Raw genomic sequence first — 14,966 nt, 5'->3', positions numbered from 1 at the left:
AGTTCAAGTTTGAATTCTTTGAAAGGTAAAGGAAACAGTTATGTTCTGGAGACAGTGAACAAAATGAGAAAAGCTCAGAAATTTGGTGGTGCAATTGGACATGGACAGGGGGCTAGAGGGAGGAAGCAAATGGAAACCAGAGACAATTGGAGAAAATGCCAAAGTGGGGCCTGTGGAGTTCAGAGGATCCACAGAGAACCTTCGGGTTTGGCTCCTAGAATGGCCGCCAAGCCAGCTTCCCCACAGCCAGGAGACCCACTGCTCAAAGACCCCCTCTCTACCTGCACCCCTTCTAATCACTGATGAGCTCATACCTAACACTGCTATCCTTAGATGGTGCATGGTGCCTGACTGCTTTACAAGAGTTTTCATGTAAGCAGCAGTGGTATGTTGCTTTTCATTTATGTTGAGTTTCACAGTTTAACTTCCCACAAATATGCTAATTGTGATTTGTGCAGAGCAAAATTATTTCCATTTATAGTGGAAGACAATGAGACTCAGAAGGATTCTGTCTTGCCTGAGAATACAGACATTGGCAGAGCTGATCATAAGGCCAACAAAAGCCATGGAGAGCGTTGTGAAGTGTGAGAATTGCTGCAGATGGCATCTAAAATATTTATTGGGGGTCAAGGCAGAGGTCCCCAGAGGACAAACTGTACATCTGATTCCTTCCTGGTGCTTTTCTTCCTGGCAGAAATAGATGATTGAATTCATCTTTCTCCCGACACCTTGTCTCAGAGTCTTACCTTGCCACAGTTCCAGACCCATCCAGGCCATGACTGCCATGTAGATGACACACCTCTCTGCTCACGAATAACTGGCCAAGCCTGAGGTAGCCAGTTTTTGGAGGATTGATAATATGGGCTTTTCCTGTGTTGTCCCTAAACATGTTGTTTCATTTTGTCCCCTTGTCATGGGGTCTTCGCAGAACTCCTGCCTTGGAGGATAGGGAGAGACTCTTCCTCTAGCAACTATAGACACCAGTGTGCACTAAACAGGGAGGTGAACCTCGGTAGAAGATGGAAAAAATTATTGGAAAACGGGATTTTTGGATCAGTGCTTGTGGCTCTGACTCTGTGTCTGAAAAGTAACACCCAAGAATATGAGGATTTTCTGTATCTAGAGCTTGAATACAAGCCTTCTCCAGTATTTTGTGCTCTTCCTTAAATGATCACAGTATAATCTGAGGTCATCTTTCTTCAAAAAGGAATGACCTTACAGGCAGAGACATAGCTGTATGTGTTACAGTATGAGCTGTTACCTCATTCTGTAGATTCAGATGTGTAGGACAGGTTGAGATACAGTTGCCCAGGCTCCATTTGGAGGACATGCCATTGTTGGTACTGTTCATTCTGAACTATGGATTTCTTTGTCTACTTTTCGAAGATACCTTTCCGTCTTGTGTTTAGTGCTTAGCACACCAAACCACTGTCTTTCAATTATGATAACAGTGAATCATTTCTGTGTGCTTACTATATACCACGTAACTTACTATACAACATGTAACTCATGTAAGTTAATAATGTTTTTTTCATTTTATCATCACAACCACCTTGGGATTTTACATTTTACAGATGATTGAATGATCATTTTACAGATGATCGAATGAGTTTTCTGGAGCTAAAGTGATGCTTCCATCTCCCAAAGCAGCAGCTCCCAGCCAGAGCCAGCCCTCCCTGCACTCAAGACCTTGGCAAAACAACCAGAGCCGGAAAGAACCACAAGAGAAGCTTTCAATCACTTTGTCCCCCATTTATTTCTCTTCTCTCCTGCATTTTTCTCCATCTCCATGTACAGTTCGGGATGTGGATGCCTGTCCCAACAAAAAACACTTGGGGATTCATTCCTCATACCCCAATTCAACCCGATATTCCCCCATTTAAAGTCAGATCTCACCTACCTGTTTGGTCAGAGAGATGTGTGTTTTCAAATCCCCAAGGACGGAGGCAGGGACTGTGCCCTCAGATGTTTATTGGTGAAGTGGATTTATACTTAATTTCAGTTTAAGAGAATGTTGCTGTGTCTCTGCCCAGGACAGGCAGTCCATTGTGGTCCTGGGTGAGGAGGGAAGCCCACAGAGACCCAGGGTTTGTGATGTGTGGCTGCCAGTATCTGCAGAGCCAGAATTGAGCAAATCCCTTGAAAGGATGGATGCTGATGGGCAGGTGTATGGCCGGATGCTATGGGGCTTGTTGATCTCTCAAATTCCAGGTGACAAGATCAATGCATCCTTGGGGAGTCCCTTCCCAGAGGCTCTGGCGGCTACAAACCGGTTCAGGTGTGGAAGGTCATACTACTTTACCTTTGGTTTTTCTTTGAAAAACAAACAACAAAAGACAGATGAAAACAAGCATTCTACCAGTGGGCAGGCAATAATTCTCTTCTGGAAACGGGATGTCTGTGGCTCTTCCCCACATTGGCCTTGAAAGAACTCGGCAGCAGAGTGGCTATTATTAAAATGTCAAAAAAACAGAAGATGCTGGTGAGGCTGCAGAGGAAAGGGAAGGCTTATACACTATTGGTCCGAGTGTAAATTAGTTCATGGAAAAATTAATGCAGAAAGCAGTTTGGAGATTTCTGAAATAATTTAAAACAGAACTAATATTCCACCCAGCAATTCCTTTACTGGGCATTTACCCAAAGGAAAATAATTGTTCTGCCAAAAGGACAGATACTCTTGCACGTCCGTCACAACACTATACACAGTAGCAAAGCCATGGAATCAACCTAGGTGGCCATCAGTGGCAGACTGGATAAAGGAAATGTGGTACACACACTGTGGAATACTATGCAGCCATGAGAAGAATGAAATCATGTCTTTGCAGCAACATGGATCGACTCGGAGACCATAATCCTAAGGAAATTAACATAGGAATAGAAGACCAAATATCACATTCTCATGTATAAGTGGGAACTGAGAATTGTGTACACATGGATATAAAGATGGGAACCGTAGGCACTGCAACTACTAGAGGGAAGAGGGAAGGAGGGTGGAAAGGGCTGAAAAACTACCTATTGGGTACTATGCTCACTGCCTGAGCGATGAGATCATTTGTACCCCAAAGCTCAGCATCACACAATATGCCCATGTAACAAACCTGCACATATAGCCCCTGAATCTAAAATACAAGTTGAAATTATTTTTTCAAAAATGGGCCCTGGGCCCAAAGCGATGGCTCACACCTGTAATCCCAGCACTTTGGATCACCTGAGGTCAGGAGTTCAAAACCAGCCTGGTCAACATGGTGAAACCCTGTCTCTACCAAGAATACCAAAAAAAAAAAAAAAAAAAAAAAAAAAAAAAAAAAAAAAAAAAAATTAGTTGGATATGATGGTGGATGCCTGTAATCCAGGGACTTGGGGGCTGAGTCACTTGAACCCGGGAGGCAAAGGCTGTAGTGAGCAGAGATCGTGCCACGGCACTCCAGCCTGGCTGTGTTTGATTCAGAAGGAGATGTTTTGTGTGAAGGCTGAGGTGGGGGCTCTTCAGAGCCTCTGTGGGAAGGAGGGCATAAGCCATGGTGGTGGACAGAGTTGCAGCTTTCTGCTACTTTGCCCTATTGTCTGGACCCACAGGTGAACAGTACTAGCCTCCATCCCAACCACACGCTCTGGAGACCTTCACATCTCACGGTTCCATGTGAGCAAATGGACTTGGAAAGCTGTGTGGCCTGAGAAAAGGCAACCCCATGGCCTGGCTCTCCCACAGTATTTTGTCTTGGATTTTGAATAAGCATTTTTTTGCTTGTTTTGTGTTTTTGTTGGTGGTAGTGGTGGTTTATTTTACACTAACCACTTGGAAGAAATCCCATGGTTGTCTGTGATTTTCATGCCCTGTTTCTGCTGGCAACCCTTCTGATTGAGGTGACTCACTTTTCTGTGTAAAGAGTCTACGTGGCGCAGGTAGGAGGTGGAAGCAGCTGTCTGGAGGCCATTAGGATCCTTATGTCTGTCTCTTGGCTTCAGGTAACCAATTGGGCTTTGATAGGAATGATCTGAATAGAGACAGAAAACAGTGGCTAACACTCCCCACCCAGCCCTGTTTCTATGAAGCATTTGGTTCTTCTCTTGACTCTTGAGTGATGATACTATTCAGACGAGACATTGACATTATGGTAAGAAATGGAAAAAGTGTATCTGTCTTGTCTGTCTATCTAACTACTGGATATATATCTCCAAAAGCAGACAAACCCAAGACTGTAAGGTGAACTAGGGTCTGTCTTTGGACTCTATAAAAACAAAATCCTTGTTGAATAAAGTGATGTTTGTATGTAGAGACTTTCTTGGTGACCCGTGTATATCTGTCCATTGTGTGTGAGCCCTGAGCCCTGTTTTCCTCTGAATATAGTGAGTGGTAGCCATCTCCTCACACGAACCACACATCTGGAGCACAGATGGCCATCTCAAGGTAATTGATCTTACACATTTGCTGTTTACCAAACAAGTGTCTGATGCACAATTGGGTGTATTCCACAGCATGTGGACTGCAGTGCCCTGTGTTTGCCAGAAATGCTGTGCTCCATGTGGAGGTTTTACTCTACTCATCACTGCAATTTGCACGCTGCTCCGTGGACACTTGGAGGTCTGTGCTGTGTTCCCTGTAACTGGAAATGTGCTCTGAGCTTGTCTGTCTCCCTTGGCTACTCCTGGCCCTTGGTAGCACCTCCCAGGGGTGTCCACAACCACGTGGGACAGAAGATGAAGGTGGAATTTCAAAGAGAAACTTGCTTAGATCTTCAGGGACAAGCTTGGATGAGCTACGGCCCCAACATGGGCCCTCTCAGAATTGCCAGGAGGAGGCTTTGGCAGGTGCCACAGGTGCCACGGGGCCTGCCTCCCTCTGCTGCGTCCAGTGGGTGCAAGTCAGCCAACGTGAGGCCAGAGTCACTGGATGTCACAGCCGTAAGATGTCTTTCCCAAATAACTCACTTGAAGTGTCTCAAAGGTAAGCAACTTTTATGAAAATGAATTCTTCCTCAGCTAATTGATCAAACGGGTGAATCCTGACCCTCTCTAGTTTCTTTCCCTGGTCGGAGTGGGGAGCTGTTGGTAGCTGTGGGATTCACTGCGGTGTCCTACCCCAAAGGCAAAGAAGATGAAAATAATGCATGCAGAACTGGGCTTGATTCCCAAGTCGCAGTCAGGCTCCCGCTATGGTAGGCGGGACATCTCTCTAGCTGCTCACAGAGATGGAGCTAGGGAATTGAGGCAAGAGTTAGGGGCCAGGGAGATTTACTTGAGTCTGATTTTCCAGGTGAATGAGAAGGGAGGGCTTGGTTGAGGGTTTGATGCTGACACATTCCTGGGAGAGGCATGTCATCACCATCAGCAGTTGTCATTACTGTTGTGTTTTAGGAAGAAGATTCAGTTGCTCAGATATTTTGGTCACCTCGAAGATGCAGGCACATTCTCTGTGCTATGATTTTTCTGAAGGTAGAGTAGCTCTTAGTACTGTGAGAAGCTCAAGTAAAAATAAACACCACCCTCCCAAAGACCACCATTCTGAAACATACTTTTCTCTGGAAAACAGTGTCCCCCTTTCTCCCAAACTTCTTCTTATTTTTGGATTCCATCTCTTTGTATGTGCTAATCTAGTGTACCATGGAACACATTCTGGGAGCTGGGGGCTCTGCTTGTCTTTAAGGGGGACAGCCCAATCTGACATGAGATTGGAGGATGCTTTCCAGTGTGAAGGAGTGCGAGGGAGCAGGCACAGACACAGAGAGTGAGAGCAGGGTCACTTCTTTGGTGAAGAGACTGCAGAGGGAGTGAGGGTTTTAGCTGTTGTCAGCTATGGTGTCCCTAATCCAGTCCACATTGTTGTAGACCTTGGCGTAGACTCCAGGCCTGTTCTTCTGGGCACAGCCATAGCCCCAGGAGACAACTCCTTGGAGCTGTCCATTGCAGACCACAGGGCCACCATTGTCAAGTTGGGAGAAGAAAGGACAAGTTGTATGAAGAGAGAGATGGAGGAGGATTATAGCTACATTTACTCTGAACCTTAAAAGACCCCTTTCCAGCCAGCTCTGTGGCTCTATGTCCTTCTGATGGTGGCCCTTTCTCTGTTCTTCCTAAGCAGACAGCATGCAGCCCAAGGGAGCCTTCCTCACTTCTCCATGGGGACACTGCAGGAAGTCTCCTTAGCCCTGCCACCTTGGGAGTTCAAATCTTTTTCCTAGGTGGGGCCTGGGTATCGGTGGGAGCCTCAGCATGGGAAGGGTTTTCCAAATCACCTGGCAGGAATCCTTGCCTCCCTCAAGGAAGTCCACAGAGAACAGGTTGATGGTAATCTCTCCAGGGTGGGAAGCTTCACACTCAGCTTGGGTCAGCACAGGAACGTCCATGCACAGCAGTTCATCTGGGTAGTCGGTTGTGAGAATCAGGAAGAGAACAAAGAAAGTAGAAATGTGGGTCAGGCCAGAGAAGGAGACAATAATCTAGGATGGAACATTGAATAGGAACACAGCCCTGGAGAGGACTCCAAAACATAAGTCCTGGCAAGTGACTCTGGCTTTTCAATCCCAGAATGATCATGGTTGAACCCCTCCCAAGACGTGATCATAGCACATTCTCCATTTGTCCTGCGTTTTGATTTTAAGTGCCCAGTCCTTGAGATTTTGCATCTCTTTGGTACCCAGTGCAGAGCCAATGGGCACTAGAAATGTGTCTTAAGCCTGGAGGAGAGAATTCAAGTTCAGGGGCATGGTTCATTCTGGAGATTGGGAGGATGGAGGCAAGTACAATGACAAAGGGTCCCACTCACCACCACAGTACAGAGTGTTGCTCCAGCCGGAGATGAGGCACTCGGTGCCAGGAGCTGGAGGGGCGGTGGGCAGAGAGATGGTGGACACATGGTCATTGATGATGGCAGGTGAGGAGAGCTTGATCAGCATGATGTCATTGTCCAGAGTTGTTGGGTTGTATTTGGGGTGGCAGATGATCTTGGCTCCATTGATGAACTGCTCAATCCCCTCTAGGACTTCCATGTTGTGCTCTCCCAGTCTCACCTGGATGTGGCTGATGGGCATGGAAGGCATGGTGAAGATCTTCTCTCACACCTGGGTTACCCATCCCACTTTCCCCAGGGTTCTCAAACTCTCTGCTCATGGACAGCTCTGGAGTCATAGGGTGGGGTGTGTGGCCCTATCACATGGGCAGAAGAGGGATGTGGGTCAGTGCAGGTGTGAGACCCAGGATCCTTCTGCTTCAGAGGTTGGTGTTAGTGGGGTGGGGCAGAGTCAAAGGGATCCCAGTGGAGGCTGGTTCTCAACCCACCTTCACAGTCTCTTTCCCACAATCTCCACAGTCACTAGCACCATGGGCACAAGGAGATCCTTGAAGATTTCCCAGTATCCTTCATCCTAGGCCTTTGCTAATTGTGCACAGTGCCTGTTCCTCCCTCCCTTCTTGGCCTGGTGAGCACCACCCTTCTGTGTAATCTAATCCAAAGCTAGCCATAGTATTCGCATCTCCTGGGAACTTGTTAGAAATGTAAATTCTTGGTCCTTATCCCCATCTATTGATCAGAACCTTGGGTATGGGACCCAGTGATTTGTGCCTTAACAAGCCTACAGGTCTTTCTGATGCATACTCAGGTTTGAGAGTTCTTGGTGTAGGCAGCGGTTCTCAGCTGTGTCTATACACTCTACAGTTACCAGAGGTAAAGTGTGAAATACTCACTGATATTCACACACTCTACCTGAAAATTTTGAGTTAAGTGTCCTGGGATAGGACACAGGTATCAGTATTTTATAAAACTCTTTCTTAGGTGGCTTTAATGTGTAGCTAACCAGCAAAAGTACTTGACTGCTTTTCTCACTAGCTCAGTCCACTCCAAGATAATCCCTGCTTGCTTTTATGACCACAATCCTTGCTGTTTCTTGGATTTGCCTGGGTATGAGAGGTTCCTCTCTTGTGCTCACTCTCTGCTTTGGAGAGTCAGCTGCTGCCAACAAGTTTTCTTCTCCACCACCTCTCCCATTCATCTTACCCAAACTCAGTAGTTCCCTGGGCTGAAGCCAAGCTCTCCCAGGCAACCTGGCTGGGAGCTTTGCAGTCAGGGGTCCCACACTTACGACTTGTAGCAGTGAGCTGCTGATACCACCCACTGTTCACTGATGAGGGAGCCACTACAGAAATGGTAGCCAGAATTCAGGGACACCTGGCAGGGGACGGAATTCTCCTCACAGGTGTAGCAGCCATTGCTCTTGTCATCATCATCAAAGGGTGCAGCAACTGGAGTGGAGATGGGAAGGGAAAAGGCAAGTCAGTAACATGTTAGGGATGGCGCTCCCAGCCTGTGGTTTGTTCCTGCTCATTAGAAATCCTTAAGAAGCACAGTGAGGCTAGGAAGGGAGGGAGCGCTGCCACCCCTGTGAGCATCACGGGATGTGTCTCCCAAGTCTCTGTGTCTCCAGGGCACGTAGCTAGGTCCCCTGTGGGGGTGCAGATCTCTCCTGGGGTCACCAGGCTGAGCTCGCAAGGAATGTCCTCACAATGCTTTCAGTGGGATAGGAGTTGGGATGTGGTTGTCTCACCCACTGAGTGCTTCTATCTTTTATTCATCACCTTTGTATGTCCCCTGGCTATTTGAGCCCTGGATTGTCAGGATACTTTGGCCAAGCTAGGAAAATCCCTTGGCTGCAGAGACCTGGCCATGACCAGCCTCCCCCACAGCTCAGAACTGTGTAATCAGGGCAGAGTTGAGGGCAGCCCCCAGGCTCAATTTGCAGAAGAAAGGTAGATGTTGTTGGCCAATAGGACAGCAATTCTTAACCTTGGCTGCATGCCTTGAAATGTAAAAAATCACCTGAGAAGCTTAAAAGCCCAGAACATAGGCTGCACCCCAGACAATGAAGTGAGAATTTCTAGAGCTGAGTCTCTGGCATGAGTAATTTTTCCACCTCCCCAGGTGCATTCGAGGTTAAGAGCAGCTATAGTGGTGCTATTTTGGTGCTGTCAAAGACAAGCCTAAAGCCTGCTGCTTCACTTCATGGGCCAGCACCCCATGGCCTCCCTTCTCAGCTTCTCCAACCACAGCTCAGATATGGATGAATGACAGTGGTTGGAGTGAAAACAGGCAGAAGTTGAAACAAGTGAGGCTTAAAGAGAGCCCAAGGAGGATGGGAAGTAGAGATACCAGTTGGAGGAAATAGAATATCATAGCACAGTCAAATGAGGAGATGCTGCAGGAATGGAAGGGCATGTGTCTGCCAGGAAGGGGGTGGGTGGGGCCTGAGGCGAGGTATGATACTCACCAGCAGCTCCCACAAAGGTAAGGATCAGGAGTAGATTCATGTTGGTAGACTGTGCCTGACTGGTGGTGGAGGACCCATCTTTATACCTCCCGAGGATCGGGAGAGGAGGTCTCTGTGAGGTGAGGGTCACCGCTCCTCTCAGCACAAACAAGCCTGCAGCTTTTTCCTTCCCAGGGTCTTGCATCAACTCAGCTATGTTTGGCCACTCTGTGAGTTTGTGATTCACAGGTGATAAGGAAACTTGCCTTCTGAGAGCAGAGAGGGAGACTGGCTGTTTCCTGGAAGGATGCTGGGATGGGAAAGACAGGGGAAGCCAAGCCCTTGATCGTACAACTGGACTTTCTTAGGCCGAGGGGATGAGGGTTAGAAGGAGGGAGAATGGCCTGGCTGTTTAGGAATCTTTTCAACTATTGTGGATGTATTTGATGTACTTAAGGAAGGGCAAGCATTGGTAGCAAACTTGGCTTTTCAGTGTTCTGGAGCCTCCATGAGAGGAGCAAAGTCTTATCTAAGGTTCATTCCTGTGAATATGACGATGCTTCTCTCCAGTCAGTATTAGGGAAGGTCAAATCTAAGACTCTGCAGAATGAGAATTCCAACACTAAGTGGTAAGGAGAAGGGAGACTCCGCATTCCACAGGATTCTGGGCTTGAAGATGGTTCTCCTTCCTACCAAGGCTTAAGGATGGAAAGTGTTTCAAAGAAGGAGGGTGCACAGTTTAGGTAGGAGCTTACTCAGTGAATCTGTAGGATGGAAAACAATGGCACACTCCTCCCCTTCTTCCATGTGAAGACATTTGTCTGTCTCATGTGCATCCTGTCATAGGTTCTTTTTATGCAGCCTCACGGTTGCCCTGGCAACCTGCACTCAGGGTGATGCAAATTGACCCACCTGCTTGGGGCTAACAAACTGAACCAGAATGACATGCCCCTGATCAGATGTCTGAGTTTGGACCAATGTAAATCTGGGTAACGATTTGATCTGAGAATCAGCAGTAGTAGAAATTTTAGCACATGTTAAACGGGGCACATGTTGGGGTCAATGATGGAGATTTGGAGGGGTGGACCTGGAACTTTCTATTTTTTTTTTTTTTTTTTTTTTTTTTTTTTGAGATGGAGTCTCGCTTTGTCCCCCAAGCTGGAGTGCCATGGTGTGATCTCGGCTCACTGCAAGCTCCGCCTCCTGGGTTTACGCCATTCTCCTGCCTCAGCCTCCCGAGTAGCTGGGACTACAGGCTAGTTTTTTGTTTTTTTTTTAGTAGAGACAGGATTTCACCATGTTAGCCAGGATGGTCTCGATCTCCTGACTTCGTGATCCACCCGTCTCGGCCTCCCAAAGGGCTGGGATTACAGGCTTGAGCCACCGTACCCGGCCAGACCTGGAACTTTCTTAGATGCAGTGAGATTTTGCTGGGCTCAGTGCAAAGTGAATCTTTGCAGAGAATATCCTGATTTGGGCCCTACCAAGGCTACTAAGACACAGTTATGTAATTGACAGAGGCACAACCTGGCCAGAGCAGTGTGGAAATGGGAATGCTGTCTCCGCTCAAGTCTAATTGATGTAAGGAAAGAAGGAGCTTCCTTGTGAAGGTGCTTTCCCTTCTCAGCAACTCTGAGCTCAGGTTGGTGATGGGCGGGAAAGAGCAGAGTTCAAGTTTGAATTTTTTGAAAAGTAAAAGAATCAGGGGTGTTCTGGAGATGGTGAACAAAATGAGAAAAGATCAGAAACCTGGTGGTGAAATTGGACATGGCCAAGAGGCTAGAGGGAGGAAGCAAATGGAAACCAGAGACAACTGGAAAAACTATCAAAGTGGTGTCCGTGGAGTTGAGAGGACACAGAGAGTACCTTCAGGTTCAGCTCCTGTAATGGCTGCTGAGCCAGTTTCCCCACAGCCAGGAGACCCACTGCCTGGAGACCCCCTCTCCACCCCGTAGCCCCTCTAATCACTGATGGGCTCATACCTAACACTGCTATACTTAGATGGTGCATGATGCCTGACAGCTTTACAAGAGTTTTCATGTAAGCAACAGTGGTACATTGCTTTCCATTTATGCTGAGTTTCACAGTTTAACTTCCCACAAATATGCTAATTGTGATTTGTGCAGAGCAAAATTATGTTCATTTATAGAGGAAGACTATGAGATTCAGAAAGATTCTGTCCTGCCCAAGAATACAGATCTTGTCAGAGCTGATCATAAGGCCAACGGAAGCCATGGAGAGCATTGTGAAGTGTGGGAATTGCTGCAGGTGGCATCTAAAAGGAGATTCATTGAGGATCAAGGCAGAGATTCCCAGAGGACAAACAGTACATTTGATTCCTTCCTGATCTTTTCTTCCTGGCAGAAATAGATGATTGAATTGATCTTTCTCCTGACACTTTGTCTTAGAGCCTTACCTTGCCACAGTTCAAGAACCATCTAGGCCATGACCGCCATGTAGATGACACACTTCTCTGCTCACACATAACTGGCCAAGCCTGAGGAAAGCATGTTTTGGAGAATTGATAATGTGGTTTTTCCTGTGTTGTCCCTAAACATGTTGTTTCATTTTGTCCCCTTGTCATAGGGTCTTCACAGAACTCCTGCCTTAGAGGATAAGGAGAGACTCTTGCTCTAGCAACTGTAGACACCAGTGTGCACTAAACAGGGAGGTGAACCTCGGTAGAAGGTGGAAAAATTATTGGAAAATGGGATTTTTGGATCAGTGCTTGTGTCTCTGACTGTCTGAAAGGCAACACCCAAGAATATGAAGATTTCTGTATCTAGAGCTTGAAGCCTAGCCTTCTCCAGTATTTTGCGCTCTTCCTTAAATGATCACAGTATAGTCTGAGGTCAGCTGTCTTCAAAAAGGAATGACCTTACAGGCAGAGAACATAGCTATAGGTGGAGACTGTTACTTCATACTGTAGACTCAGATGTGTAGGATAGGTTCAGGTCCAGCTGCCCAGGCTCAATTTGGAGGACATGCCATTCTTGATACTGTTCATTCTGAACTATAGATTTCTTTGTCTACTTCTCTAAGACATCTTTCTGTCTTGTGTTTAGTGCTTAGCACACCAAACCACTGTCCTTCAATTATAACAATGTATCATTTCTGTGTGCTTACTATATACCACGTAATTTCCTATACAGCATGTAACTCATATAAGTTAAGAATGTTTTATTCATTTTATCATCACAACCAACTATGGGATTGCCCGTTTTACAGATGATCAAATGAGCTTTCTGGAGGTGAAGTGACTCTTGCATCTCCCAGAGCAGCAGCTCCCAGCCAGAGTCGGCCCTCCCTGCACTCAAGACCTTGGAAAAGCAACCAGAGTCAGAAACAACCTTGAGAGAAGCTTTCAATGACTTTCAGCCACTTTGTCCCCCTTTTTTTTCTCTTCTCCTCTCCTGCAATTTTCTCCATCTCCAGGTACAGTTCGGGATATGGATGCCACAGAAAAATACTTGGGATTCATTCCTGATACCTCAGTTCATCCCGATATCCCCGTCTTTAAAGTCAGATCTTACCTACCTGCTTGGATCAGAGATGTGTGTTGTAAAATCCCCGAGGAAGGAGGCTGGGACTGTGTCCTCAGATGATTATTGGTGAAGTGGATTTATGCTTAATTTCAGTGTAAGAGAATGTTGCTGTGTCTCTGCCCAGGACAGGCAGCCCATTGTGGTCCTGGGTGAGGAGGGAAGCCCACAGAGACCCAGGGTTTGTCACCTGTGGCTGCCAGTGTCTTCAGAGCCAGAATTGAGCTAATCCCATGAAAGGATGGGCGCTGATGGGCAGTTTTATGGTTGGTTGCTATGGGGCTTGTTGATCTCTCAAATTCCAGGTGACAAGATCAATGCTTGCTGGACAGACCCCTTCCCAGCAGGCATTGGTGGCTGCAAACTGGTTCAGGAGTAGAAGATCATACCACTTTACGTTTTGTTTTTCTTCGAAAACTAAACAACGAAAGACAGATGAAAAGAAGAATTCTACCAGTGGGCAGGCAAGAATTCTCTTCTGGAAAAGGGATGTTTGTAGTTCTTCCCCACATTGGCCTTGAAAGAGCTTGGCTGCAGAATGGCTATTATTAAATTGTCAAAAAAATAGAAGATGCTGGTGAGGCTGCCGAGGAAAGGGAATGCTGATACACTGTTGACCTGAGTATAAATTAGTTCATGGAAAAATTAATGCAGAAAGCATTTTGGAGATTTCTGAAATAATTTCAAACAAAATTACAATTCCAACCAGCAATTCCTTTACTGGGCATTTACCCAAAGGAAAATAATTGTTCTGCCAAAAAGACACATGCTCTTGAACATCTTTCACAGCACTATTCACAGTAGCAAAGCCATGGAATGAACCTAGGGGGCCATCAGCGGTAGACTGGATAAAGGAAATGTGGTACATATACACCATGGAATACTATGCGTCCATGAGAAGAATGAAATCATGTCTTTGCAGCAACATGAATGGAGATGGAGACTGTAATCCTAAGCATATTAACATAGGAACAGAAACCAAATATCACATTCTCATGTATAAGTGGGAGCTGAGCATTGGGTACACATGGATATAAATATGGGAACAGTAGACACTGCAACTACTAGAGGGAAGAGGGAAGGAGGGTGGGAAGGGCTGAAATACTACCTATTGATTACTACGCTCACTGCCTGAGTGATGAGATCATTTGTTCTGCAAACCTCAGCATCACACAATATACCCATGTAACAAACCTGCACATGGACCCCCTGAATCTAAAATGAAAGTTGAAATTATTTTTTAAAAATGGAGCCTGGGCGTGGAGCAGTGGCTCACGGCTATCCTCCCAGCTCTTTGGATTACTTCAGGTCAGGAGTTCAAAACCAGACTGACCGACATGGTGAAATCCTGTCTCTACTAAAAATCAAAAAAAAAAAAAAAAAAAAAATAAATATATATATATATATATATATATATATATATATATATATATTAGCTGTTCATGGTGGCACACACCTGTAATCCTAGCTACTTGGGAGGCTGAATCTCTTGAACTTGGGAGGCCGAGGTTGTAGTGAGCAGAGGCCATGCCACGGCACTCCAGCCTGGCTGTAGTTGAGCCAGAAGGAGATGTTTTGTGTGAAGGCTGAGGTGGGGGCTCTTCAGAGCCTCTCTTAGCAGGAGGGCATAATCCGTGGTGGTGGACAGAGTTGCAGTTTTCTGCCTCTTTGTCCTTGTTCTGGACCCACAGGTGAACAGTACCAGCCTCGATCCCAAGCACACGCTCTGGAGACCTTCACATCTCACTGTTCCATGTGAGCAAATGGACTGGGAAAGCTGTGTGGCCCGAGAAAAGGCAACCCCATGGCCTGGCTCTCCCACAGTATTTTGTCTTGGATTTTGAATAAGCATTTTTTCGCTTGTTTCATGTTTTTGGTGGTGGTGGTGGTGATTTATTTTACACTGACCACTTTGAAGAAATCCCATGGTTATCTGTGATTTTCATGCCCTGTTTCTGCTGACAACCCTTCTGATTGGGGTGACTCATTTTTCTGTGTAAAGAGTCTACGTGGCCCAGGTAGGAGGTGGAAGCAGCTGTCTAGAAGGCCATTGGGATCCTTATGTCTGTCTCTTGGCTTCAGGTAACCAGCTGAGCTTTGATAGGAATGATCTGAATGGAGACAGAAAACAGTGGAAACTAACACTCTCCACCCAGTCCTGTTTCTATGAAGTGTTTGGTTCTTCCCT

The 14,966-nt window shown here is 46.3% G+C and overlaps 1 protein-coding gene across 3 annotated transcripts; it reads right to left on the bottom strand.

Moving 5' to 3' along the window:
* Window positions 1-5,119: 5,119 nt before the first annotated feature.
* Window positions 5,120-9,600, bottom strand: LOC140709709 (trypsin-2-like). 3 transcript variants are annotated; one of them, XM_073009428.1, is made up of 6 exons: window positions 9,258-9,600; window positions 8,076-8,235; window positions 7,681-7,722; window positions 6,764-7,017; window positions 6,233-6,370; window positions 5,120-5,929 (listed from the first exon to the last, which is right to left on the bottom strand). In XM_073009428.1, the coding sequence occupies exons 1-6, from the start codon at window positions 9,439-9,441 to the stop codon at window positions 5,778-5,780; spliced, it is 930 nt and encodes a 309-aa protein (XP_072865529.1). In that variant the 5' UTR covers window positions 9,442-9,600; the 3' UTR covers window positions 5,120-5,777. The 3 variants fall into 3 exon arrangements, with proteins under 3 accessions (XP_072865529.1, XP_072865530.1, XP_072865531.1); XM_073009429.1 differs by lacking the exon at window positions 7,681-7,722; XM_073009430.1 differs by lacking the exon at window positions 7,681-7,722 and having other exon boundaries at window positions 5,120-5,934; window positions 6,238-6,370.
* Window positions 9,601-14,966: the final 5,366 nt, after the last annotated feature.

The sequence above is a fragment of the Chlorocebus sabaeus genome, chromosome 21, assembly GCF_047675955.1.
Source record: "Chlorocebus sabaeus isolate Y175 chromosome 21, mChlSab1.0.hap1, whole genome shotgun sequence".
NCBI classification, from domain to species: domain Eukaryota; kingdom Metazoa; phylum Chordata; class Mammalia; order Primates; family Cercopithecidae; genus Chlorocebus; species Chlorocebus sabaeus.
Note: the sequence above shows the minus strand (reverse complement) of the source record. Positions and strands in the feature narration are given on the sequence as shown.